Consider the following 25,665-nt stretch of genomic DNA (forward strand, 5'->3'; position numbering starts at 1 on the left):
TTGGTGAAGTCAAGATGAGTTAAGAGAGCCTATAAGGAAGGCTGTGAGGATTAAAGGAGAAATGTGTGTAAAGCACTTACCAGTAGGATAGCCCTTATTGTTGTTGCTATCACTGCTGATACTAGTAAGGATGCTGCTTCTACCAGCCCAGCCTCTGCAGTAAACTGTGATGGAACAGGATCCCTGGGGAAGCCCTATGACAAAGTTATTCCATTATGCTAAATTGCAATCATGATACTTTGAATCAGCTCTACAAAGGGCCAGCCTTCCACAATCAGCATTATTCCCTTAAGGATTGTTCTAGTGATATATATTACTAAATACCTTACAGTGGACCAGATTTTAAAAGAATAAAGAGTAAGGTAAAAATTTGTTGATGTTGCTTCTTTGGGATCCATTACAAACAGGAATAATTTTTTAAATTAGTATAAGAATACTATTCATATTTCAAAAAATTATCCTTAAGTAACAGAATAGGATTTAATAGCAATAAATTGGGCTGTGAACACACATTCAGGCCAGAGAAGTGTGGCCAGTCCCATGAAGGCAGAGTGTTTGAAAGAAAAAAAAAATGTGTCATAGTGAATTCACCTCCATCTCAGTGTGTAATCTTAAACTCACGGGATTTTCACTTCTTTATGAAGGTGTGGGATTGGATGACCCCTAAGGATCCTTCTTAGCACTTTTATTCTTTTCTTCCAAGGTAGACTCTTCAACTCGGAGAGCGCTGATGATGAGTCTACAGCACTCATTTGGGGTGGGTGTGGGGAGGAGGGTGAAATGTCTAGGAGAAGTGGGATGTGTCAGAGCCAGGAAGAGAGCTTCCTGCTATATTCAACATTAACTGCATACTACGTGAAGAAGCTACTATGGTTTTGGTCCCCCTCATTTTAAAAAGACTGTGAAAACCAGTACTGCGACCTGAAGTGTGAATGGAAAATCTGTGGACAGGGGTAGGTGGGGGAATTATTTCTCATTCTACTGTTCGAAGTAAGTACCATGTTAATGCCATGTATTACCTGTTAAAAATACATAAAATGAGAAATATATGAAGATGCTAGTGAAGAAAGAGGGGAAAAATATATCCTAAAAGAAAAAACAGGATGATTCAGCTTGAGATAATAATGCTAAATAAGGAGTGATCTGATAATTTGGAAATGTATTAGAGTTTATTAATAGGAAACACAGTATCATGAGTTCCTTAGTCTCTGCCATATAGAAAGAAAAGAAAATTGGCAAAAATAATACCAGTTAAGGTCATGGTGATGATGAAATTTCAGAGCATGCTATAATTATAAATGTGGATTCTTTGTTTTTTCTTACATTAAAAAAAAAGTCAGAGGATCACCAAGTTCTGTAAACTGGCACCTGAATTACAGGCTACTTGAAAGCCATTCTTGCTAGATGATTGTGGTTTCATCATGATGGATTTTTTTGGAAGAAAAGCGGACTATTTGGAGGCTCTTTGTTTTAAGAGATCTGATAAATATTTAGCATGTTACTGGACTTATTCAAGTACCACTAAGTCACATATTTTCACAGTGGAAGCAGGGACATGCAACTTTTGCAGTGTCTCAAAAACTACCCATTTTTGATTAAAAAACAACTTTTGCTATACCCAAGTCAAAACTAAGTCAGATATACATCCCTCGGCTCCAGTTTCTTGAGAGGCCAGCATTGATTGATAGGTAGAGCTCTCAACACTGTCCTACAGAGCCTAGAAATTAAACTTTCTCACAAGACCAGGGCTGACGGGAGGGTGAGTAGTAGTAAGAAACTGAATATTCTCTCCTTATCGCTTGTAAGTATCCAGGTGAAACATGGGAAACAAAATGCATACTGCAAAGATGTCTCATTTTACACAGTGGGTATATTTCCAAAAGGTTGTCCAAAACAACATTTTTTTAAATCAAATTATTTTCCCATTGAGTAAAACTGTGATTCACGATATGAATTTTCTTAGTTGCTGAGTTAATCTTCATTTGCAGGAACTCTTAAAATCTGGGGGTAAGGTCCTCAGTTCCTGAGCGTCTCTAACAAAAGTGAATAATCTATAAAGTATTTAAAACAGTAAATGCTGAAAAGATTTCTGTAGGTAATTTTTTTTTTTTTTTGGCAATGTGTCTAACAGTCTTCTTTGATTGTTCTCTGATTGTATGTTGGGATTATTTAAGTATTAAGTATTTATGCTCTCTGATTATATGTTGGAAGTATTTAAGTGACTTTTGTGTTTTTAACAAGTTGCATTTATATGAAGTTGGAAGGGCAGGGCAGGTGGCAGCTACAATGCCCCTCTCAGTGGTGCTTGTAAACGCAGAGAATGTAGGCTTCTCAAAACGTCAGGAACTAGAGAGAGAGAACTTGCTGAGAAAAGAAGTTGACATGAGGATTTGCCCAGAATACTGCCCTGGGTCTGTATCCATTGCATGTATTGGGAGAATGCTCAAGACACCAGCATGCTTGCAAAGATGGGAGAATTTTGGTGTAGTCATGAGGCCTTAAGGAGCTGCATTGTGAGAAAGGGCATTGTTCACATATGTTCATCACTATTCAAGAAATTATTTTGGCTGGGTGTAGTGGCTCACACCTGTCATGCCAACATTTTGGGAGGCTGAGCAGGGGGGATTGCTTGAGCCCAGGAGTTCAAGACCAGCCTGGGCAACAGAGCAAGACCCTGCTCTCTACAAAAAAATTAAAAATTAGCCAGGTATGGCTGGGCACGGTGGCTTACGCCTGTAATCCCAGCACTTTGGGAGGCTGAGGCAGGCAGATCATGATGTCAGAAGATGGAGACTATCTTAGCCAACATAGTGAAACCCCATCTCTACTAAATATACAAAAATTAGCCGGTTGTGGTGGCATGTGCCCGCGGTCCCAGCTAATTGGGAGACTGAGGCAGGAGAATCGCTTGAACCTGGGAGGTGGAGGTTGCAGTGAGCCGAAATCACACCACTGCACTCCAGCCTGGCAACAGAGCAAGATGCCATCTCAAAAAAAAAAAAAAAAAAAAAAAGCCAGGTGTGGTGGCTTACACCTGTGGTCCCAGCTACTAGGGAGATTGAGGCAGGAGGACTGCTTGAGCCCAGGAGTTTGAGCTGCAATGAGCTATGATTGCAGCACTGCACTCCATCCTGGGCTACAGAGCAAGACCCGGTCTCAAAAAAAAAAAAAAAGAAGAAGAAGAAAAAAGTATTTTGTGCCTACAATGTAGTTACTAATTCTGCTAGATTTAGCAGCATAATGTTAATAGCCCAACTCAATGTTACATACAAGTATTAATCTAAAAGTCCATAATGGCATCTCTGGGTAAAAATGACCATGTTTATGTATTTATTGACTTTCGGCAATGTAGCTCCAAATTCACCTGAAATCTCGGAATCTCAAAACATTGTGTGCTAAACTTCAAAGTCTGAGAGTCCTTGATGCCCAAGAGCATCTCTACTTTGGGTATGGGACTGACTATGTGATTGGGGCTAGGCAGTCCCAAAAGTGGATCTGAGCTGCAGATCCTAAAGTCAAGGTAAGCATCTTTGCAGACCTCACTGTTGTTCAGGAATGAGTATTGTGAATACTGAGACAAAGGAGATGTCTTGAAAGCAAATGCATTGCTTGAAGATTTTTTTGCTCAATCTATGAGATTTATGAAAAAGAATTTAAAGCTGTGTGGTCACAGTTCTCTCCCAGTTTTCTGTTGGTGATTCTCTCTCTCTCTTCCCCTCTCTCTGTCTTTCTCTTGCTAGAGACAGCTGCATAATTTTTATTGCTTCCAGAGCTATCCTCTTTCTCCTCTTCCCCCAGCCACTCAATCTACATGCAGTTCAGAGACCAGGCTAATTATGGGGTGCTAGAGAAGCAGTTGCCCAGAGAAAAGCTCTTTAAGCACTCAACTGGGATAGAGCTGGGGTCACACTCGTGACCATCTCCCCATTCATGTCTGCATGTGAGCTGCCTTCCATTCTTTTCAAGTTGCATAAACAAACTTTTTAGAAAGGTCAGCACAGGAATCAATGCTTCTTCTTAAAGAACAGAGCAAGGAAAGGATTTCATGTTTACTTCTTGAGGCTTCACCACTGGAAGAATAGCCACAAAGCAGCCAAGAAAGAAAAAGGGTATGTTCTTCTCCTTAACCAGGGCTTTGTGTTTTGGCTGCTCCTGCAATGGCTTAGGAGCAAGAAGCTTTATACACTTAAGAATTGGACTCTTAGGTTGCGGTGAGCCGAGATCACGCCATTGCACTCCAGCCTGGGTAACATGAGTGAAACTCCGGGTAAAAAAAAAAAAAAAAAAAAAGAATTGGACTCTTAAAATAGTGTGACTCTCAGTAAAAGGCTTGCTGAAACTCTTTGACCCAGGAGATTGCTTTTGCCTGCAGGCTAGTTTGTTTTTTGTTTTTGTTTTTTGGTTTTTTTTTCCTAACTCCACTACATCATATTGGGTAAATGGTTTACTTCCAGAGATGCTAACCCTGTGAGACCATTCTGCCACCCTAAATGACATAGACTGAGAGAAATGAAGCATGTACTGGAGAATTCCCTTAAGAATCCTGACTTTGGGCTGGGCGCGGTAGCTCACGCCTGTAATCCCAACACTTTGGAAAGCCAAGGTGGGCAGATCACCTGAGGTCAGAAGTTCGAGACCAGCCTGGCCAACATGGTGAAACCCCATCTCTACTAAAACTACCAACACTAGCTGGGCATGTGGCGGGCGCCTATAATCCCAGCTACTTGGGAGGATGAGGCAGGAGAATTGCTTGAACTCGGGAGACGGAGGTTGCAGTGAGCCAAGATGGCACCATTGCACCATAGCCTGGGTGACAGAGTGAAACTGCATCTCGAAAAAAACAAAAGAAAAGAATCCTGATTTGGGGAAAGAAATGTTCAACGGAACACTTTTCCCCATTCCCTTTCCCTCTTTTAGAACAGTCAGCTTAGACTCAGCCTCTTGGAATCCTTCAGACTGACAAGAATTTGAATGGCGCTTTAGTTGAGCTGTCAGAACTCTAGAGGAAACTGCTTGACACCCAGGTTTATCTTCAACTTAAAGAATCCCACTGGCCAAGTCTACACAATTGGAACTCTGTGAGGAACTCTACCTCAAACGGGTCCAAGATGGTCATGAGGGTCCCATTGGGAATCATAGCCCTAAGCCCATGACAGAGTAGACTTGAAGGCTTCCTTTGGTGCTGAAGAAGCCTGCTTTTCCTCAAGTCCTATCATTTAAAGTTGAGTCTGACTGTCCCAAATTGTTCCAGCTCTGATCCACAGCTCCCAAATCTAGCGATGAAAGTGGACTGGTTTCTAGGATTGAAGGGGAGAATTAGGACAAACAACCTCTTATTGCTTGACATCCCCTTCTTTGTGACACTCTATTTCATTCAGAACATGTGTTGATGGCACAGATCTGGCAGGGTTGTAGTTTACTGAATGGCAGAATCAGAGTCCAGAAAGGTCTTGGGCAATATCAAGTTGTGATTCAGAGCACATATGTTGGAGTGAGACTGACCTGGGTTTGAGCCCAAGCTCCGCTGATTACTAGCTGTGTGACCTTAGAGAAATACCTTAACCTCTCTTGGCCTTAATTTCATCAAATTAAAAAGGTGTGTAAGTGCCACCCATAAGTGGTTGTGAAAGTCCTCTCTGGGTCTACATATAATCTTGTTCTTGAAGACATCCTCCTATTCTCCTACTCCCGTCTGTGTCAGTTACGCTCAGTCTAGCTCTCTTAGTCTAAAATCTTTGCTTCTTCAGCTCCAGAAAATTTTCTTGAATTTTAAAAATAATTTCCTCTCATTTATTTTCTTCCTCACTCTTTACAGAAATTCACTCTAAATAATAGCTCTTCTCTATTGCTCTTCTAATATCCTTAATGTTTCTTCTCCTGTTTATTTTGTTCTACTTTTAATCTTTCTGTTCTCTCTGGGTGATTCATATAACTTGATCTTTCAAACATACTATGTAATTTTAAATCTCTGCTATCATATTTTCAAATTCCAAGAGTTCTTTTTTTCTTTTTAAGGTGCCTTTTTGTATTGCATTCTGTTCTTGTTTCATGGATGCCATATCTTTTCGGATGTCTCTGAAGATATCACATTTGATTTTTGGAGTTCTCTTCTGCTCCCAATATTGCCTGTTTTTCTTGGAGTTTTATGTCTCCTGTTTGTTTTGGACTCTGTCTCAAATGAGAAGCATTCCTCAGTTATCTGTTAATTCCTGGCTTTCCTTTTATTTAAGAGGAAGGGACTAGAACCTTGTGTGTGTGTAGATTTTACCACAGGGAGATCAGGAGATCAGATAAGAGCCTAACCTGGCTGTTTTTGTGGGACTTACATATATCACCATCTGCAATTCTTTTCTCATGGACTAGTACATTATCATGAAAGAAACCCATTACCAGCTTCCTCCTGGGGGATATAATCCTTGCTGTGAGGGTCCTAGGAGCTGTCAGGAGTAAGGTGCTAAGTTGACAGTTGCCATGCTGAGCGGAATGGAAGGCAGAATCTGAGGGTCTCTCTGTACCTTAAACATAAATTCTAACAAAACTATTTTTGTTTTTTTCTGCCCATGAAACCCAATGCAAACACAGGTTGTCTGTGAATGGCTTAGCACCAGCTTCCCCAAATAACCGATTTACAGTTCCTCCCAGCACCCCTGCCTTCAGAGGTGCCTGCTCTCCAAGGCCTGAGCTTCTTAGAAGTTCTACCACATAAACTGTCGTGCTTTCCCTTGCTGTGGGCATGTACCTCACCTTTCTCGGGTCTTCTCAGTCAGTTCCCTCATGTCCTTCTGTCTTCCAGCTTACAACATTTTGTTGGCTTCAAGTGGTCTGCTGATAACCTCATTATTTCCTGTCATCTTCTCCCCTGCATTCTTTGTCTTCATGGGTTTGTGCCTTTGTTGTCATTTTTGTGAGTTTTCAGAAGGAACAGAGATAACATTTGCATAAATTGGCAGTCTCTTTTAATTGTCTACTGGTTTATTATCTATCTCCCCCACTAGAATATAAATTCTGAGAGGTCAGGAACCTTGGTCTTGTTCTCCGCAGTATTCCATTGTCTAAAACTCTGGCTGGCATATTGTAGATGTCCAATAAATGCTTGTTGAATGAATAAATGAGTGAATACACACATCAATGAATGACATGTATTTAAATCTCTTTGTATAGTGCCTACACCCCAATAAATAATAACCATCTTATCCATAATTATTTCAATTTTGAGGATTAGATAATGAAACCAAACTTTATGCTTTTCAGAGCCATTGATTTTAAATGGGGACAAATCTGTCTCTCTTAAATAGAAATCTTTAATGGGGAGTGTCTGCAATGCCTTTATCTCTCAAGGGCTTCCTCTACTTTTCCTGATAGTGATCTTCCCACCATAACTCTCATTATCAGTGGGATGTTGCCTGTTTCGCATTTGGAAGGTAAGGGGATGCCTGAAGATCATGTTGCCACATGCAAAGAGGCTAGAGGTAAAGGTCAGTTCTTCTCATTGTCAGTGGTATCTTCAGCCCGTCACTTTCCTTCTCTGTTTCCATTGACTTGTTCAGAAACTAGGCTGGAGAGAACAGAAAGATTAATTAAATGATCCCGAAGTTTTTTTCAGGCTCGAAAATAAGAGATGCTACTGTTCTGCTTAGTTCTAAAGTGCCAGCAAATAATAAATAACCATTTCTAGGGCCTAGGTCTTAGAAATAGTGACATCCTTGTGAGAATGCCCAGTCTTTTTAAATGACAAATTGGACAGTTTATTATAGAATTTGGTAGATAAATAATGACTTCTAGCAGTCTACATATAAATATCCCAGTTGTAAACCTCTGCATAAATGTATTTTCATAATAAAAATCACACAATTAAAGAAATACAACCCAAATGGATTAAAAGATTAAGTATTAACGGAGAAATAAGTCTTTCATGGTGACTTTCATTGGCTGAAGAAGAAATAAAGTCTTTCATTGGCTGAAAGAAATAAGTCTTTCATTGGCTGAAGAAGATGGTGCTTTTTCCAGTCCACAAACAATACTTGACATCAATGACGGTAGTCCCTCTGACTAGTTAGGCAAAAATGAGAAGATCTCATAATATGTCTCGGGTGGTGGACAGCTAATATGAGAAGGATAGGTGTTCAGAGTGCTCGGACCCGGAAAATCCCAGCCCAGAGTGAAGACAGGACAGGTCTGTTTCCGGAACAACCCCCATGGCAGACAGTTGTTTATTTGATATCCTACTTCCTGCTGTGCTTTTGCTGTTTAAGTTGTACACATCTTTAGGCCTCAACATTTGGGTCCTGCAATGCTGATGTTAAATGAGAAATTATCTGCATTAGATCACAGACTTTATTTTTCTTTTTTGCTCTTCTTTGTCAAAGATATCGATATGAAAACGAATGACCATTGATGTGATATGAAAGATGAAGACCAAAAAACATGAGGGTTCTAAGTCTTTACTTCAACATCAACTTTGTTGAGTGACCTTGGGCAATTCCCGTATCTCTCTAGGTCTTTGATTCCTTAACTGATACAATTTGCAAGGGAAGTGGATTAGGTGATACTCATCCAATCATATATTTACTGTTTCTTCCTGCTTTAAAGTTCAGGGATTTTGAGTTAATTCAGGAGTAAATAAATGAGGGAGACGAATTGCAATGTTACCGATAACTTCCAGTCTTCTGAAAATAATGTTCTTGGAGGAAGAGATCACGAAATGTAGCCCCATCATTTAAACTCCCTCAGGACCAACTCTATTGGACACATAAACAATAGCAACAACATCTATTTTCAATAAAATGTTGGCATTGCTCTCTGCCAATTACCTCGAGAGCCTGACTCAGGATTGAAAAGCTCTATACCGACCCCATCTGGCACCTGGTGAGTCAGTGTTCATTTCTGGGAGAAATATTCTTGAAACACAGCTTTTCGTTCAGGTGACATTATGGTTATCTTATATTTTTAAAGAAAAAAAAAAACCATCTAGGTGTTTCTCTTAGGTCTGCTGCTCCTCCAGCATTTAATTTGAAGTAAAAAGATGCTGGTTTGATTTTTTTGTATAGATGCTTGCCTATCCCTGCCCTCAGAACACCCACAGAAGAGCAAAATCATAAGCTTTGTGCACCATTTGGGGAAAGTCCAAATGAAAAAGAGGTGCTTTCCATGTGTTTGAGCAGGTGATTTCTAATTTAGTTATAGGGAATCTTTATGCTACTCAGAGCCATGAATTGTAAATGATTGCATGGAATAGCCAACTTGCAGACAGAGAAACAATGTGTTTACCACAGAAGCAAGAATAGTTATTTTTTTACTTTCATATAGTTCCCCTGATACTGTTCCTCTAAAATGGAGGATTCAGAGAGGCATCTTGGTCCTGGTGCATTACCAACCTCCTCAAAAACTCTCATTGGTCCTAGAGATACTGTTGCAAATTAATTGAAATTGAAATCACCTAAAATTCTTACATCCTTCAGCAATTCTTCACCTTCATGGAAAGTGTTACTTAGAATATTAACACTGCCTTGCGGCTCCTAGCCGCTGCGTGTTTCTGAATGATAGAAAGTGATGGCTTAATAAATGATAGAAAATACTGTTTGCATCTGTGCAGCCTTGTTTTTTATGAATACTCTTTTTGGCATCAGTATCCCTAGTGACTGGTACTGTACCGATGCAGAGAGATGCTCAGTGTTCGTTGCATGAGTGAATAAATGAGGTTAGCTTAACTCTCTGAGAAGATAACAACTAGCATTTTTTCATTTCAAAAATCATCTTTCCATACATCATCTTAGTTGGCCTTCATCATTATCCTTCCTAGTGCTTAGCATATGCCCAACACCAGGCGGATGCTCAGCAAATATTGGATGGATGGATGGATGGATGATGGATGAATGGTTGGAAGGAAGGAATAAGGCAAAAGGCATCCATTCATAGGATACCCACAGCAACTCTGGGAGGTAGGTGGAATAGGTTTTACCATTGTTGTAACTGTTTCCCAGATGAGCGTAGTGAGGCCCTGAAACGCTAGTGTACTTGTTCAGGGTTTTGAATATTGATTGTTCAGAGTCAGTGCCAATAGCTAAGCCCAGAGTTCTTTCTGCCATGAGAAGCAGCATGGTGTTAGGCTAAGAACACAGGCTTATAAGTGGGAGAACCTTTGATTTTAGCTCTGGCTCTTTCCACTGCTCAGCTGTCTGAGCTTCGACAAGTCACTTGTCTTCTCTGCACCTCAGCTTGCTATCTGTGAAATGGGGGTGGGGAGAGGGTAATGATAGGGTCTGCTTCAGACAGTATTAAATGAGGATTTAATGGAACAACATGTGTACACATTTAGCCAAGTAGCTGATACATAGTCAGCAGTGGCAAATGGTAGCTGATACTATTGTGTGCACTCTCCTGTGGCCTCTTCTTTGGAGGACAAAGTACTGGAAACAGTGGGCTTCAAGGGTGGATCACGGGGTTGCATTTGGGGAAATGGCAGTACAGTATTTCCAGCCCAGGGCAGGTAAGGAAGAAACAGCAAAAAGAGAGTTGATTCATTCAGTCTCCCATCCATGAGAGCTGAAATACGCAGGAAAAACACAAGCATTAGGAGAGCTGGAAAAAGGGAGGGTGGTATAATTTGGTGCATTCCCTTCTCCAGGACCCAGCCCTGTGAACAGCTGGATCCTTTACCCTGACACCCTGGCTGGCTATTCTATTGACATCATAAGGAAGACTTTAAAATATGGAGGAATAATGTGGGGACAATAATACCTCATCCAAATGAGCTGGGGTGTGAGAGAGAACCGCACTGCATGAAGAGGCGAACAGCATCGCAGGATACTGGCTCTGGGAGGGGCTGAGAGACTCTCCACTGGGCTGTAATGCCTTTTTCAACATTGCACCCTCAGCTTTTAGGGCATGTCACATAATGAGCACTCCACAAATATCTGATGAATGAATGAATTCATCTGCTCCAACCTCTTGCTTTGCATATGAGGAACCTAATGTCACCCAGCCACGTAATAGGTTCTCGGCCTGAATTTCTTAATATAATGGAGGTACTTAGAATCTTTAACAAGGATATCAGTCAATCTGTATTGCTTACAAATGTCAGGACAAAGACAGGCTCTCATGAGGAATTCTGGGCACTGAAATTCAGTGGAAAAAGAGGTGATTCACATCCCCTGGCCCACCATAAAATACACAGAAATGTGAACACTTAACATGTGTGAGAGGAAAGGAGAAACCAAGTTGCATCAAAGGAAAAAGAGTCTTAGCAGGAAAAGCAGAGAGAAGTTTGTCAGTATAGGCAAAGATTTTGAAAGAGCAAGGTGAACTTTCTCTTCAATATGACAGATCATGATGGAAAATTTACCTCTTGTAAATCTGAGAAACACTATCAAGTAATCAGACACATTTTTTTTTCATGCCACATGTAATAGGCTGAAAATGCTGCCTGCATGTCATTAGATTAGTACTTTGAGATGATTTTTCCATTAGCAGCGTTGGTTTATACCAAGTTATTCTTACTCTAACAGCTCACAACTAATATTTCTAGAACACTTTACAATGTGCGAAACATTTTAATGCGCATTAAATGATTAGATTCTTTTGCAATAATCACATAATGTAGCCTTTATTATCTGCTGAGGAAAACCTTAAATACACAAGTACAGAAGGGTCACATGACTTCCAACTCAAATCCCAAATTCTTCTCCCTTCAGCAATCTGTTTCTGTTTTGATTGATGATTACACCAACATCAACAGAACAAGTACCAGCCAGCAAGAGCTGGGTATGTAGTTAGTGTATCTTAACCTTGAATGTACACATAAATCTTCTGGGATCTTGTTAAAATGCAGATCTTGGTTCAGGAGGTCTGGGGTGAGGCCCAAGAGTCAGCCCTTCTAACACGATCCCAGGCGATGCCAAGGCTACTGGCCCATGGATATAGAATACAATTTTTTACTGTTTGTGAATTGGTTATGCTCTCACCAGCTGAATTTCCAGACTAAGAAAAAATGTGCCTGGAGCTTTCTGCCGCTGATTCACATGCATACGGGGCCTGAGGCTGACCCCTGACCCTCTCTTTCCTGCTTACAAGGGTGAAAATGACCACCACAAGAGGCAAGCACCATTGCCCAGGAGTCAAAATATTTGTCTAGGGAGTCTTTAGGAATTCCTGCCCAGGTATCATTTGGATTGGAACTCTGGTTCCAAAATATCATTTACTTTATCTGGAGAGCAGGGCAAGAGTGATAAACCCTGAGCTAAAGAAACTGAGCAGAATTTTGCATGGGAACCCAAAGCAAATAAGATAATCATTGTTGGGGAAAATGATGATGTGAATTTTGTCTTTTAAAAGCCCCAGGAAAAGAAAACAAGATGCCCATTCTTTTGAGGCATCTTATTAAGACCAGGCAGAAGCAACAGCCAATCTGGGGAGGTTTGGACTGTCCAAGATGCGGGACAAAGTTTTGGGGAAAGTACTGAGGCAGGAAGACAGCCCAGTGCAGTGACTCTTGACCCTGGCTATCCTTTAAAGCCACCAAGGCGCCTCTAAAAGTATAAATGCTCTGACCCTGCTGCAGGGATTCTCAGTGACTTAGTCTGGAATGGGGCCTAGGCATCAGGGGTTTTTAAAAAAGGGCTCAAAGGATGTCAGATGTGCAGCCAAGGTTGAGAACCATGGCGTAGGAGAAAAATGTGAGTCGCAAGATGGAAGGTGGAGTGAAGAGTTTATATTAATGTGTACAGATAGTATTTTACTCATTCAGGGTAATTGCATTCTATAAAGCTGCTGTGAACACTGGATTATTGGATACTGAATGATTGATCCTAAGGAAAATACAGGGGTGGGTTCCTTCAAGCCTGTGGTCGGAACATTTTTGTCACCTTATCAGTATATAATGTTGTTTTATGTGTGTTTCTGTTTAAAGATAGTTTATTTAATATATATTATTGATTAGTTAAGGTTGAACTCCCAACCAAGAACATAATTCATACCTAAATGAAGCTTATCACAACAGCCTTTTTTTCCTTTTTTTTTTTTTTTGTGATGGAGTCTCACTCTGTCACACAGGCTAGAGTGCAGTGGCACAATCTTGGCTCACTGCAACCTCTGTCTCCTGGGCTCAAGCAATTCTCCTGCCTCAGCCTCCCAAGTAGCTGGGTTTACAGGTGTGCAATACCATGCCTGGCTAATTTTTGTATTTTTAGTAGAGATGGGGTTTCACCCTGTTAGCCAGACTCTTGATCTCAAGTGGTCCACCCTCCTTGGCCTCCCAAAGCGCTGGGATGCCAGGTGTGAGCCACCACGCCCGGCCCCAACAGCCGCTTTTTCTTGCTCTCGCGAACACTAGGCAGCCCTGCAGCACTATGCTTTGGGGCCATTTTAAACTGTCAAATTGTCAACAGAAAACACAACAACGTGAAAAGTATGGCACTAAATAGACCATAGAAAGGACCCTTGTTTATAGTAGAGAGCTGAAACAAGAAAGCAGCACTTCACTTTCCTCCACCTCAGCTGGGAGCAAGTGCATGGGGAGACTTGAATTTTCGACTGCTCTATTTGTGTCTGCGTATGACCATGGAAAGGCTACAAGGATTGACTCCAAATGAATTTTGGCAAGAGATGAGTTCACAAAGATAGAATCCATGAATAATGAGGGTCAGTGGTACATAGACATGTAGATACACACACACACACACACACACACACACACACAGAGCCTGTTTGTATAACAGGTGATGGGGAACCAGCAGGAAAAGGAGCAAAGGAAAGCTAGCTTCTGGACTTGAGCTGGTATCTGGGCTCAGCCCAGCCCTCCTGATTGCCCTCACAGCCTGTTCTCTTTGCTGCCGTGGTCTGTAGCTCCAGACAACCCTCTCCATTTCATACCCAATAAGAAATGAATGCTGTTCAGTTCCTGTCCTTAAGCTGGAACAGTCCTGAGCGCTGAATTATGCCAGGAACCTCGAGCTTGCCGTGTCTCTGAAAGTCTTTTATTGCACGACTGATTTATAATACCCCAAGTAGATGAGTTGAGAGCAATTACGTAAACGTTGTTTCTCTGGGGCAGAGGAGAACCGTACGGTTTAAATGAAAAATGCAGTGCCAAGTCAAAAATTCAAATCATTATGTGTAATTACAGACCATAGTAAATCAATTTTACAAACACAGTTCCAATCTCACCATGTTCCAACACCCACAGGGTAAGGTTGTGACAGTTTAAAATTTGGTAAGCAGCTGAAGGTGCGGAGAAAGTGGGAATTGGGGTGTAGTGGAGCCTCAAGAGCTTGTCTGAATCACATGGCGGTTCAATCAAATGTAATTAAGAAGCCAGGAAAGACTAAACCATCCAATTTCTCCTAATTAACAACAACAAAAAAATCATCTAATTAGTAGTGTAAGCTCAAATCGTGTGGTTTTTTTTTTTGAATGGTCATTTATGTGCATTGTTGCATTTGACATGTAGATTGAATGCTTTAATGAAAACAAGAACCAATTCCCTAATCAGTAAATTGCCCTGCTAGCTGCCATGCTGAGAATCTCCCTGTCTCCTTCTTTTATCAAGGAGCTAAGTTAAGAATGAGTCAGGGCTACATAATACATTGCTAATTATTTATAGCCCTTCTCCTAAATCTAGAAAGAAAAGAAAAAAGGCTGTTTGATCAAGGCAGAGTTTAGGGTTTCATACTCAGAGAAATCCTGGTCATGCATGTGGCTGCTGAGTCACGGCCCTGTTGGCTGTAGGATTTAGGCATCTAACGATGCCTGTCATTGCCTGCTCGGTGAGAGCCACTGTTCCATGTCATCTGGGAGCCTTTAAGCTTCAGCAGTACTGAAGGAAGACCCGGCCTGTAGTTCAGCTCAAGACAGGAGTTAGTAGACACGGTTTTAAAATATCCTTTGGTAGCTCCATTGAAGCAATGGAGTCACTGCTCTTCTTGACAAGTGCTGGTAGTAACACAATATTAAAGGACACCCTGATGATTTGTTCAGCAACTCTGGCCCTCCCCTTGGGACTGATGCTTTGAAAGGGTCTTGGTGGCTCAATCGTGTAATCCTGGCTATTTGAAGTTCCAAAGTTGGATGGTCTTGCTGGTTCCCACACTCAGTAGCAGCCTAGGTGTTGTTAAGTGCAGGATGGATGCTGTATTGCATAAACCTCAGAAGCACCTTCTGCACAGGCATGTGAGCTGATGAAACAACACTTAAAATTTGAGAGTTACCTTTTGAGAAAAGGGTAGGTGGCAAGGTTTTGTCATTGAACATGTAGCTTCCTGAGTTTCTCTACTGTCTTGCTTCTCTACACACAGTGACCAGAGAATTTTTACAGATAGGTCAGAACATTAAAAAGGAAATATCTGCTTAAATTCACCCCTGGGCACTTGCTTAACTCCGTTATTTTCCCTACTTGGTGAAATAAATAAATAAAATTCTACAGTTCTGTCTAAACTCATTTCTCGAAATCTCTTTATTCTATGTGGATAGAAATTCATGGATAACCTAAGGGTTTAGTATAACTGTAGATACAAAAAGAAACAATACAGGAAAGTAGACGTTAACCCAGTATAAAGGAGACTTCAAAATACCGGGGTTGATCCCGTCATTTCTTGAATTAGCCTAACATCTGCTTCAAAGGTGTGAAATTACTTTTGTCGTTGATGAAAGTTGTCATTGGTTTTGATAGGATGGAATGAAAGGATTGGGATAGTGTCCTTTTAGGATTGCTTGATTCGAAGTTAAGTGTGGATGAAATTTACTGATTTCTGTTTAAAGTATATACATATTGGCTTCTTGTCTAAGGTATTTCATAAATAATGACAATGTAAAGTCAAACAGCTATTATCTAAAATAGATTTTCTACTGGAGGACACCCAGTTTTGCCATTATAGAAGCTGACAAAAGAGGACAAATGAAATGTACCAAAGATTAATACAGTAATAAAAGTCTGCCAGAAACATTCTAATTTATTTCTTAAAAGCTCAAATGTTTAAGTGATGATGTGAAGGCAGAAACATACATCTTTGTTCTGCCCAAAGACTGAGGCATCTGCAGAGCAGTGAGAGCTGACACCAGTGACAAGGACTCACGGTACTGGGAAGGCCTCCCCAGATGCTTTTCCCTGCATCAGAATGCTTTCATTTCAGTGCTATATGAAAACGAGACATCATGGGGGAAAGACAAAGCTCGCTGTGTGTATTTATCATCCCTGTTGTGATGTCCTTTGCAGCTTTTTCTTCTTCTAGAGTCTCCTTTTGGTTTGGTTTGATTTGGTTTGCTTTGGTTTGTATAGGCAAGTATACACTTTCTTTCTACAGAAAGTGTGTGGCTTCCTCCTTGGGCTTGTCAGGAGCATCCCATCCACAAACCACATCTTTGCTTTGTAGCATGTTCTCTCTTCTTCCCCTAGAATGAGGTGGAGTCCCAAGCCTGTTTAGGGGAATCTTCTGGTGTTCAGATGTTCTAAGCACTGGTTTTTCAAACCCTTGTTTGAGAAGCAGAGAGCAAGCATGCAGAGTTGAGGCTTTTAACCTTTCAGATTGGCTTTTAATCTATTCCCTGAAGCAGTGATGACAGAGCATGTTAATTTTAACCTTAGTGATTAATATTCCCCTCTCTTCCTCTCCCTTCTACTCCACTTACACAAATCTGGTGGGGGTTTTTTTGTTTTTGTTTTCGTTTTCTGCATGATGTCACTGATCAAATACTCTGGTTTTGTATGTTTCGAAATGTATTCTTGAAGTACTATTAATCTTTTCTTCTCCAAAGATTCCCACCACAGGGCTTCAGATTACTGGTTGTGACACCACAAAACCAACTAAAGAAGAGGAATCCAGGGTCTAATGTCATTTCACCATTGAGTCTTGCTCAAAATGTTGCCTTTTTTTTAAGCAAAATTATTTATACAAGTGGTGTTAGCTGAACGTTCTTTGAAAATTGAAAGCCTTTAGTAGTTCTTAGATGCTCTGAAACTGATATTATCAGAAAAAAATTGTGGGATGGAACCTGAAATATCACTGAGAAGCAGTCTGAAACCTAATGGAATGAACAGAAACACCCACCCCCACCCAATTCCTTTGAAACAATCACCTTTTTGTAGCTAGCAGTGGGCTGCACTTTTTCCTCTTTAAACTTGATAAGTATCAAACCATCTCCAGCAACAAAACTTAAGAATTATATGCTATGAACTCTCAGATTTTTGTTTTCAGAAAAGGTTCTACTGATACTTCTAAATTTCTTTTGGGAATGAGTCTAGAAAATATTGTTAAAGTAGCAGATAAGTAAAATTAGCAACATAGAAGTAAGATTCTGCCCTGTTTTGTCCTAGGTATGTAGACACACAGGATACATTACCTGAGTCATAGAGAATTGGGCAGGACCTCTTAATTCAGGAGGAATATTCTAAGATATCTTAAAATAATATGCAAATACTTGGTCTCCGCATTCGACCTTTTAAAACCCCTAAATTGGAACGACTTCTTTTTATAAGGTTTACTTGTGCTAGCTGTTTGGATTGAATTCTATCATATGAGCATCTAGAAATTTGAAAATGTAATGAAGCATATGTTTTTCTATGAGAAAGGCAGCTTCTTGAATTAAAAATGAGGAGAGACTAACTTAGAAGGAAAAAAGATTAAAGTTGCAGATCATCTCTCTGTGGCTGGACTCACCGGGCATGGTGAGAGCACAGAGCCCAACCTTGGGTTGAGAACCCAGGGAATTTGGTTTGGTATGGAGAATATTAGTAATGTAGGAATATTGAATACCCATATTCAAAAGGAAGCCAAATTTCTAACAGCTTCAGCAGTCTAGACTGTGGACTCGAAAACAAAATGCTAAGCCTGGAAATAGTTGGAAACACATAATGCAGCAGAGAGAAGTAATGGTTGGCTTGAATTTGAGGAGACAGTTGAACAGTTGAAGGTATACAGCACACAAGTTCCTGAGGCTACCCAGACTGCCCATTGAAGCCTAACTCAATGAAGACGGCATGAAGCAACAGATCACCTCTGTCAAATGAGTGTGCTAGACCAATAGTACATGTGAACTGTATAAATTAATAACTAATATTTAAAAATCGGGATCCCCACTAAAACCACAATTGTATTTCAAATCTGCTAATTTTTTTAAAAAAAGACCAAAGGCCCAGGTACTCAGCATAGGTTTAATTTATATTAATTTATATTGTATTAATTTCAATACCCTCTCTACACGTAGAAAAGTCATCCGTGACATAGCAGTTCATGCACTAACAAGGCCTGGGGTATGGAGGGATTTTGGGGTCTTTCTACTACCCAGGGACCCACAGCTCCCAGATTAGGCATTACTGAATTCTTTCAGGAGGCTTCCAGTCCTAAAATGTTAGGAATATATGTTCATAGCATTTTTAAAGCATGCTTTAAATAATTTTAAAATCATTTAATTTATTATAAATTAGTAAAAATTATGCTTTATATAATGTTTAAAGCATAAATTGCATTCCACGTGTCAATTTAAGGAGAGCAGAGAAATACACAATGTGTCTTTGACAGATCTTTGTTAAAGTTTGTTTGGATAAAGCTTTGGTGTAAGACTCAAGCTTCAGTTATCTAAACTATTTGCTTGTGTGGATCACTTTTCTCCTTGACAGTGAGTATGTATTTAACCTAACAATGAACCAAGGAGATACTTGGGCCACTAACCCAAACTTTCTTTCATCCATAAACTCCATTATTTCTCAGATAAGAAGGCAGAAAAAGGTAGATACAGTTAATTTTCCTTAAGCAGTACTAAATAGTCGGAAACATCTTTTCCTGACTCTTATTTCAATAAACAAAATCAAGATGGAGTCAAAGTTGGTCAAAGGAAATGGGAAAGAAATCTGAATCCCAGGATTTAAAGAAAATACTTAAATGAACAGAACCCAGAGCCAGGTATCATATTTTCCCCTTAAAAGGTACTGAAAGGGGTCTCATTAAAGATGCTAGGAGATGAAAAATCATAAAGCTAGATGAGGTCAGAAAAGCTGACTGGTCCTGACAGCATGACCAAGTTGATAACAAGAGGATAAGAACCTCTGTACTCCCCTCGCACTGCCTGACTGCTGTAGCAAGATGACTTCTAGCTGCTGTGTCCATATTTCAACGAGATTTACTTCACACTTATTATTTACTTTGATTCATTTGAATTTAAAAATATTCCAAAAATGACCATATCCTAATGATATATGCATGCATGCATACTGGCATACATATGTGTATATACAGACCTAAAATGTTTTATAGAGGTTTTTAAAAATGCAAGCAATTTTGGATCCATACTGTATGCAATATTAAATTTCAGTTTCTACATTTTAAGAGCAAAAAGGCACAATTTTGTTACTCTGAGTAATTTTTAGTTTGCTTTTCAATATAATGAATTCATCTTGAAATATGCTGTCCCTCTACCCACACTAGTATGAAAGTTGCAAATGCAGTATAAATTGAGGCCCTCAGTTCTGCTGGACTTGCCAGTTTCTAATCTACATTGAGATTTCTTTTAAAAAGATATACTTAATTCAGCAGCATCTGAATAGGACTTCTGGGTAGCTGAAGTCTGAATGAATCGTTAGCTGTGGCCTACTGCCCAGCAGACCACAGGCAAGAACATCTAGAAGCCTCTAGCTAGAGACACCCTGGGGCAGCTAGTACCACGCTGAAAAGCTTCTCAGAAGTCAGTATTTACTAATCTTCCCGCCCTACTCCTAGGAGAAAAAAAAATTCTGCTCGAATGTTCATATTACTCTCTGTCGTCACTCTACATGAGATCTCTTAGTTAAAACGGGGTAGGGGCTGGGGATGAAACAAGTGTTCCTACTCTGCCACTGGCCCCTATTCAACTCCACAGCTGCGTGCCCTATTTTCTTATCGCCTCTTTCTGCCCATGACATTATTTCCTCTGCCAAACAAAGTGCTCCAGCACAAGAGGCAGCACCAACATCAGCTTTGTGGTTACCATTGCTAGACCTGAAGATGTGTCTTCATCCCAAAGTGGCCCTGTTGCCAAGGCACCTGTCACCTGCTTGCATCCCCTTCCCACAGGAAGACAAGCCTGTACTGCTTCCTGGCCTCGGTTCTTTTTGGAGAATAGAGGCATTTGCCCAGCATGACTTTTGATTGAGGTGTGGCATTCAGCCTGGCTCTAAACCCACAGCCCTGTCTGCAAATCAGAAGCTTAGTGTGAGGCATCGTGCTTGGTTGCCACAGCACATTGGCTCCTAGGGAGATATTCCTGAATTTGGTGGCAGCTATGGGAACCAAAGAGTATCCGTTATGACATAGAGGCTATGAGGCCTTCATAGAAAGTCATCAAGAAAAGACCCTGGCACCTCAGGTGTAATTAATTTTTCCTTAGAAGCAGAGGCCAAGTTCATGTCGTATCCCTTATGACTTCAGTTAAGCTCAGAAAAGTGTGAAGAAATGGGTATAGGTTTCTATGTATAAATCCCTGTAAGTCCATTAAGTTAGGTAAACATTTAGCTCCAATCTCATTAGCCAGTGAAGTCCTTGGGTAACTGACAGCTTCCCCAAGGATGCCCTTCAGTGGAGGAGATGGCATGGATTTAAAAAAATAAATAAATGGAAGGAAGCAAATTGGCTCCATGACATAATACAATTAAACTACAATGTACCTACTGTATAGTTCTCAGCAGCCATACGAAAGATGAGGACTATCCTAGCAGTAACCTCCCGTGGTCATCAATTAGTTACCTATTCAGTTGTGGCCTCTAACCAGCCCAGGTTCCACTGGCTGGTTTAGAGGCCATAAGGGTTCCGCTGGCTCTGAGCTGTGTGTCCCTCTTTGGCAAGGCCTGTTTCTGTGGTTTCAGACTGACTCTAATCCTGGCTATGCAGAGGAACCCCCACTTCCACTTGGGGTTCACCAGGCAGGCACCAGTCAAAGCATCCACCAGATATTCTGAAATGGTTGCGGAAGTACCAGAAAGCAAAGATGTCTAAGCTGGAATGTCCCGGCACTTGCGGCAGTTCTAAACAAGTCTGCCCAATTTTATATAAATACTTAGACAGGCATGAAATGGATTTTCTGGATGTCTGGCTTTTCCTGCTATTGGCTTCTCTCTTCATTTTTGCTGCTGCTTCCTTTTTATTTTTTTTCTGTGCTTTCCCCCGCCTTTTTCTCTTGCTAATTCTGATCCAACCAGGTAGCAATGCATTTTCCAGGGAGCCCTTTAAAATACTTTCTTCCCTAGTCTGTTTAGTAGCAATGCAAGCCATTTCAGCCTGTTAGGGTCAATATTTTTTAAACGATATATTCCCTTTGCTTTTTTTTTTTTAAGTTAGATTATATTTCTTTGCCTTTGATAGAATCTACCCAAATTAGGAATTTCTCAGGTTACAAATACTAAACTCAGCAGCTGTCTTTTGTCCTCCCTTTTCATTCCTAAAGAAGTTTCTAGCCCTTCTGATTGTCCCCGCTTCACATGCAAGGCTGTCCTTCTGGCCACACAAGACCAGATGGAAACACTGACCGTAGAGGCATGAACTCCACGGCTCCCAGGCGTGGTGACTGCCAGCTGCCCGGCAGCAGCTTACCTAGCCCACTACTGCCCCAAACATACTTTCTGGAAACATCCAGCCTTTTGACTCTGGTCTTTATCTTTTGAAGCGGGGGACACAGTAATCTGTGCAGGCCTTTATGTCAGGACTGCCCCACCAGAAACGCAGCATAACCAAAAGCAGGACTGCTCACCATGGAAGTGTCTCCTCTGCTTACTGAAAACACAGATTAACACCCACAAAGAAGCGGTCGTCTAAGTGTGGGAGAGCAAATGCCTCATTGGTGGGGACAGAGCCTGAGACGGAATTTAATGGCTTCCCTGAAAAATGTTTAAAAATGCATGTGGCTCAGTTCCATGTTAGTACAGCAGCAGTCAAAATAAACTGGACCTGTCAGGAACTGGTGCTGAGAGAATGTTATGAATAGGCTTATTTTGTAGAGTTGTCACTTTACACACCCAGAAAAACCAACCAAGGGTAACGTCGGCTCCCTCGGTGTTGGTTTTTGTTAAATCCCTCCCTTGAATGACTTCAATTTAATTTGGCTAGTTGTATGAGTTATGTGGCTTTTTCCTAGTTTTCTGGAAAAGAAATTAAAGATGGGGGCTGCGCAGATGTTGCCCACTGTGCAGAGGGCTGAACATGCTGGTAAAAACCATCCCCAGCTTCCTGAGAGGACCCCACCGGCTTCTGAATGAAAGCCTTGTTACCTGGAAGTGTTTGCAATACAGAGTTTGGCATTGACCTGTGAGGCCAAGGGAGAGAACTGGCCCTAGAAGAAGCGGCCCTTTCACCCTCAGCGAGCTGTAGTACACAGACCCTGAGGTCATATTAGTACTGGGGCCCCTGCTGAGCTGTACCACCCTTCAGAGGCAATAGTTTCCTGAGTCCTGGTTGGAAAGACTAGTCCACCTTCTTCTCGTTCAGCCCTGCAAAGATCCCAAACAATGGCCAGCCTGCCTGCCCTTGAAGATGTCCTCCTGAACAACATGGGTAATGTCAGAATTTATGTCTAAAAAACAACAAACTTGTCCAGCACAGGTTCTTTTTGCTTTTGGCAGATGGCTATGAAGCCTTGCCTGATTTTTGGGCCACTCCTATGAATCCTGATTTCTGGAGTTAGAACCGAAACCAGATCCAGACCCACAAAGGCTAAGGACCAATGTGTGGGCACTATAGGTGTGCCCTCCTTGGAGAAACCCAACCCACTGAGAGGGACAGACAGCATCCCTTTAAACCACCTGAAGAAAACGACCATGCCAGGCCTGTATTCAACCTGCTGTGACCATGGATGGAGTTGTAAGACAGTTAGTGGTATCTCTCAGGGTGAAGAGGTATTGTGGGTTCTTTGGCGTCCCAGGATAAAGGGGGGGGAATAACCTATTTCATTTTATTTTTTTTTTCCAGTTCTCTCAGGCCAGGCACACCACAGCCCTTTGAAACGATCTGTGTCCCTTACCCCACCCATGAATGTGCCAAACCAGCCTCTAGGACATGGATGGATGTCTCATGAGGACTTACGAGCTAGAGGACCTCAGTGCCTCCCATCCGATCATGCCCCCCTGTCTCCACAAAGCAGTGTAGCCTCTTCAGGAAGTGGTGGGAGTGAACACTTAGAAGATCAGACCACTGCTCGTAACACATTCCAAGAAGAAGGTAGTGGTATGAAAGGTGAGTGACTAAATGAGAAACCGCTGGGGACAGAGCCCCTCCCTTTATCGGAGTCCAGAGGGTAAAAAAAAGAGAGGTAGTCAGCAAGAGAGAAGGCGCCCACCCCTTCCTCAGGCTTACTCATTTGACCTGTCCCTTCCAGAACTCCAGGTTGACCATGGCAGAAAGGCCTCAGATTCCCCTTCCAGTGCATCTTGCCAAAATCTGGGAAATAGGCACCAGAGTTAGAGAGGTCAACACTCTTTCTGTCTCTCTCTCTCTCTGTTTTTGTTTCTTTGCATTGCAGTGACTTGCCGACAATTAAATGAGTCACAGCTAACGGTGATAGGATCTTCTGTTTGAAAAGCTACTGAGCTGCTGCAGCCTTCCACCTGGTTGCTGTGGCCAGGGACCCGTCAATAACTCAGAAAAACAAAGCACGGGATTTTTTTTCCTTTTTAAATATATCTTAATGCAGAATTGCAGTGGTGCTTCCTTTCTCTCTCCTCTTCTCATTGATATCCATAGAAACCCTTAAACCCTTTCCTCTGCATCTATTTAAGGGACATGAAAATACCATTGTGACTCTCTAACAGTGTTTTAATCCTGATAACAGATTTGCATACAGGTGATAAAGGCCTTTTGTGCAACATAAATAAATTCCTCCATTGCCTTGTGAATCTACCCTCTTCTAAAGGTATTCATCAGGAGATAGATTTCCAGATTACTTATGACAGGTACAAAGAGGATACGTGCATGCTATATTTTTAGACTCCAGTTGTATAAGGGCTGGGAAGCCCTTAGGCAAAGATGCGCATGAGAGACACACTAGTAACCATGTGAGATGGTGTAAGCACTAGCATGCTGAGGGGAGGCTCTGAGAACACCCTCTTAGCTGGCGTTAATAGTCCTGAGGTTTTGCTGTTTTCTGATCTTCCCCTCGTAAATAATCAGTGTTGACATAGGAAGCTCTGTACTGATTCCCCTCCCTCTCCCTTCATGGAAGCCTGGACAGAAAGCTTGCCCATGATTGCCCAGGTGCAGGTTATAAGGGCACACCAGGCTGGCAAATGGAGCTTGTCAACTCTGGGAATGAGGCTAACATGAAACTGCTCCCCTGGCACATTCCTTGAATCTCCCCCCTGCTTAGGCCTCTCTTTCCTACCTCCATCCCATTGATGGTTTCAGTGCTGAGGGCCCAGAGTGAGGGGATGTGTCTCGATGTTTTCCTCTGGTGCTGTAAATGGGTCTTTAAAGGTATATAACAGGCAGCAAAAACCATGTGTCACTGAGGCATGAAGGGGATGTGTGTCCTTTTTCTATTTCAGAGTTTTCAGGGAATTGTATCATACTTTGGGAGCGCTAGCAAAACCCATTTCTGTGTTTATGCTACATGGTTATGTAGTCAAGCAGCTGAGCCCCAGGTGATGCATAGCAGGTGAGGCTCAACTCTGTTCTAGGTAAGCCTGGTTTGGCATCTGGCAATGGGCATCAAAATAGCTGAAGGACCAAGGGAGGCTGAGACAGCCATTGCTTTTAACTAGCTTCTTTCCAAGTGAAGTCCAATGTCCGGACAGCAAGTTTCCAAGAAAGCCTATGCTGTTGTTCTAATGAGTCACTGGGGAGGAGGCATTGACCTTTGTGTTTGAAGAGCAAGGAGGATCCTATAGGAGGGGCATTCACCAGGATAAAGATCTCGCCCATAGAAGAATGCTGATTCCACTCTCTGGTTTTTGGACATTTATTCTTCCTCCTTTTACTTTGTTTTCTTTCTTTCCATTTTTTTTTAAGGCACTTATGTACACTTTTGACATTCTTCCAAAGTAGGTAAAGGTATGCTCCTTGAGCGCTGCCATTTTGAGGTGAGAAATAAAGATAACAGGTGTTTAAAGAGAAATGAGAGAAAATTTGAATAAATGCCCTATCCCCATTTTAGGACAAAAGCCAAAATACTGCAAAGGTTAAGGAATATACCATATCTAAGCTTATTTGATTCCTTTCTTTAGAATGGTCACCTCAGAGCCTATTCAATCAGAAAAATGGCACAAGATCTCATATCCTGGATTTTCTTTATAGGTGCAAGGGGTGTAGCCAGAAAACAGGCTATTTGATGGCTGGATGTATTTCCCTTCTGCTGACCTATTGAATTTTCCTTCTTCCAAGAACTGGATTGGGATTCCAAGTATAAAGTCATTAGCAAGTTAAATGGCAAAAAATGTTTGAAGGAAGAAACATAGATGATGAAGGATTCTATTTGTGGGAAAAGTATATTTGCAGTTTAGCTGACAGGTCAGACAGAAAAGGTGTCCGCATCCAAAAACACTAGCATTCCAAAGTGTCACGGGCCAGTATTTGTTCAATACAAATGTCCCTCCCCAGCCCTGCTGCAAGATGCCACTGCTGCGGACTCTTCCACCACCAGATATTATTCAAAATGGCTTCCTAGGAGTGCACCCAAGAAGCAGCCCTGCTCATAACCCAAGGGCTTGTCATTTGAGCTCTGCAT

At 41.4% G+C, this 25,665-nt stretch overlaps 1 protein-coding gene across 5 annotated transcripts in view; it reads left to right on the forward strand.

The window, feature by feature from the left end:
* SAMD4A (sterile alpha motif domain containing 4A) overlaps window positions 1-25,665 on the forward strand; it is a 227,871-nt gene that overhangs the window by 148,846 nt on the left and 53,360 nt on the right. For 4 of the 5 annotated variants that reach the window (XM_037731568.1, XM_037731570.1, XM_037731569.1 and 1 more), the window contains one exon: window positions 22,917-23,180. The exons of the other annotated variant lie outside the window; for it this stretch is intronic. In XM_037731568.1, the coding sequence (XP_037587496.1) occupies window positions 22,917-23,180 (264 nt within the window). The remainder of the gene's footprint in view (window positions 1-22,916; window positions 23,181-25,665) is intronic. 5 annotated transcript variants of the gene reach the window in all.

Source organism: Cebus imitator, unplaced genomic scaffold (assembly GCF_001604975.1).
Source record: "Cebus imitator isolate Cc_AM_T3 unplaced genomic scaffold, Cebus_imitator-1.0 Scaffold407, whole genome shotgun sequence".
NCBI classification, from domain to species: Eukaryota; Metazoa; Chordata; class Mammalia; order Primates; family Cebidae; genus Cebus; species Cebus imitator.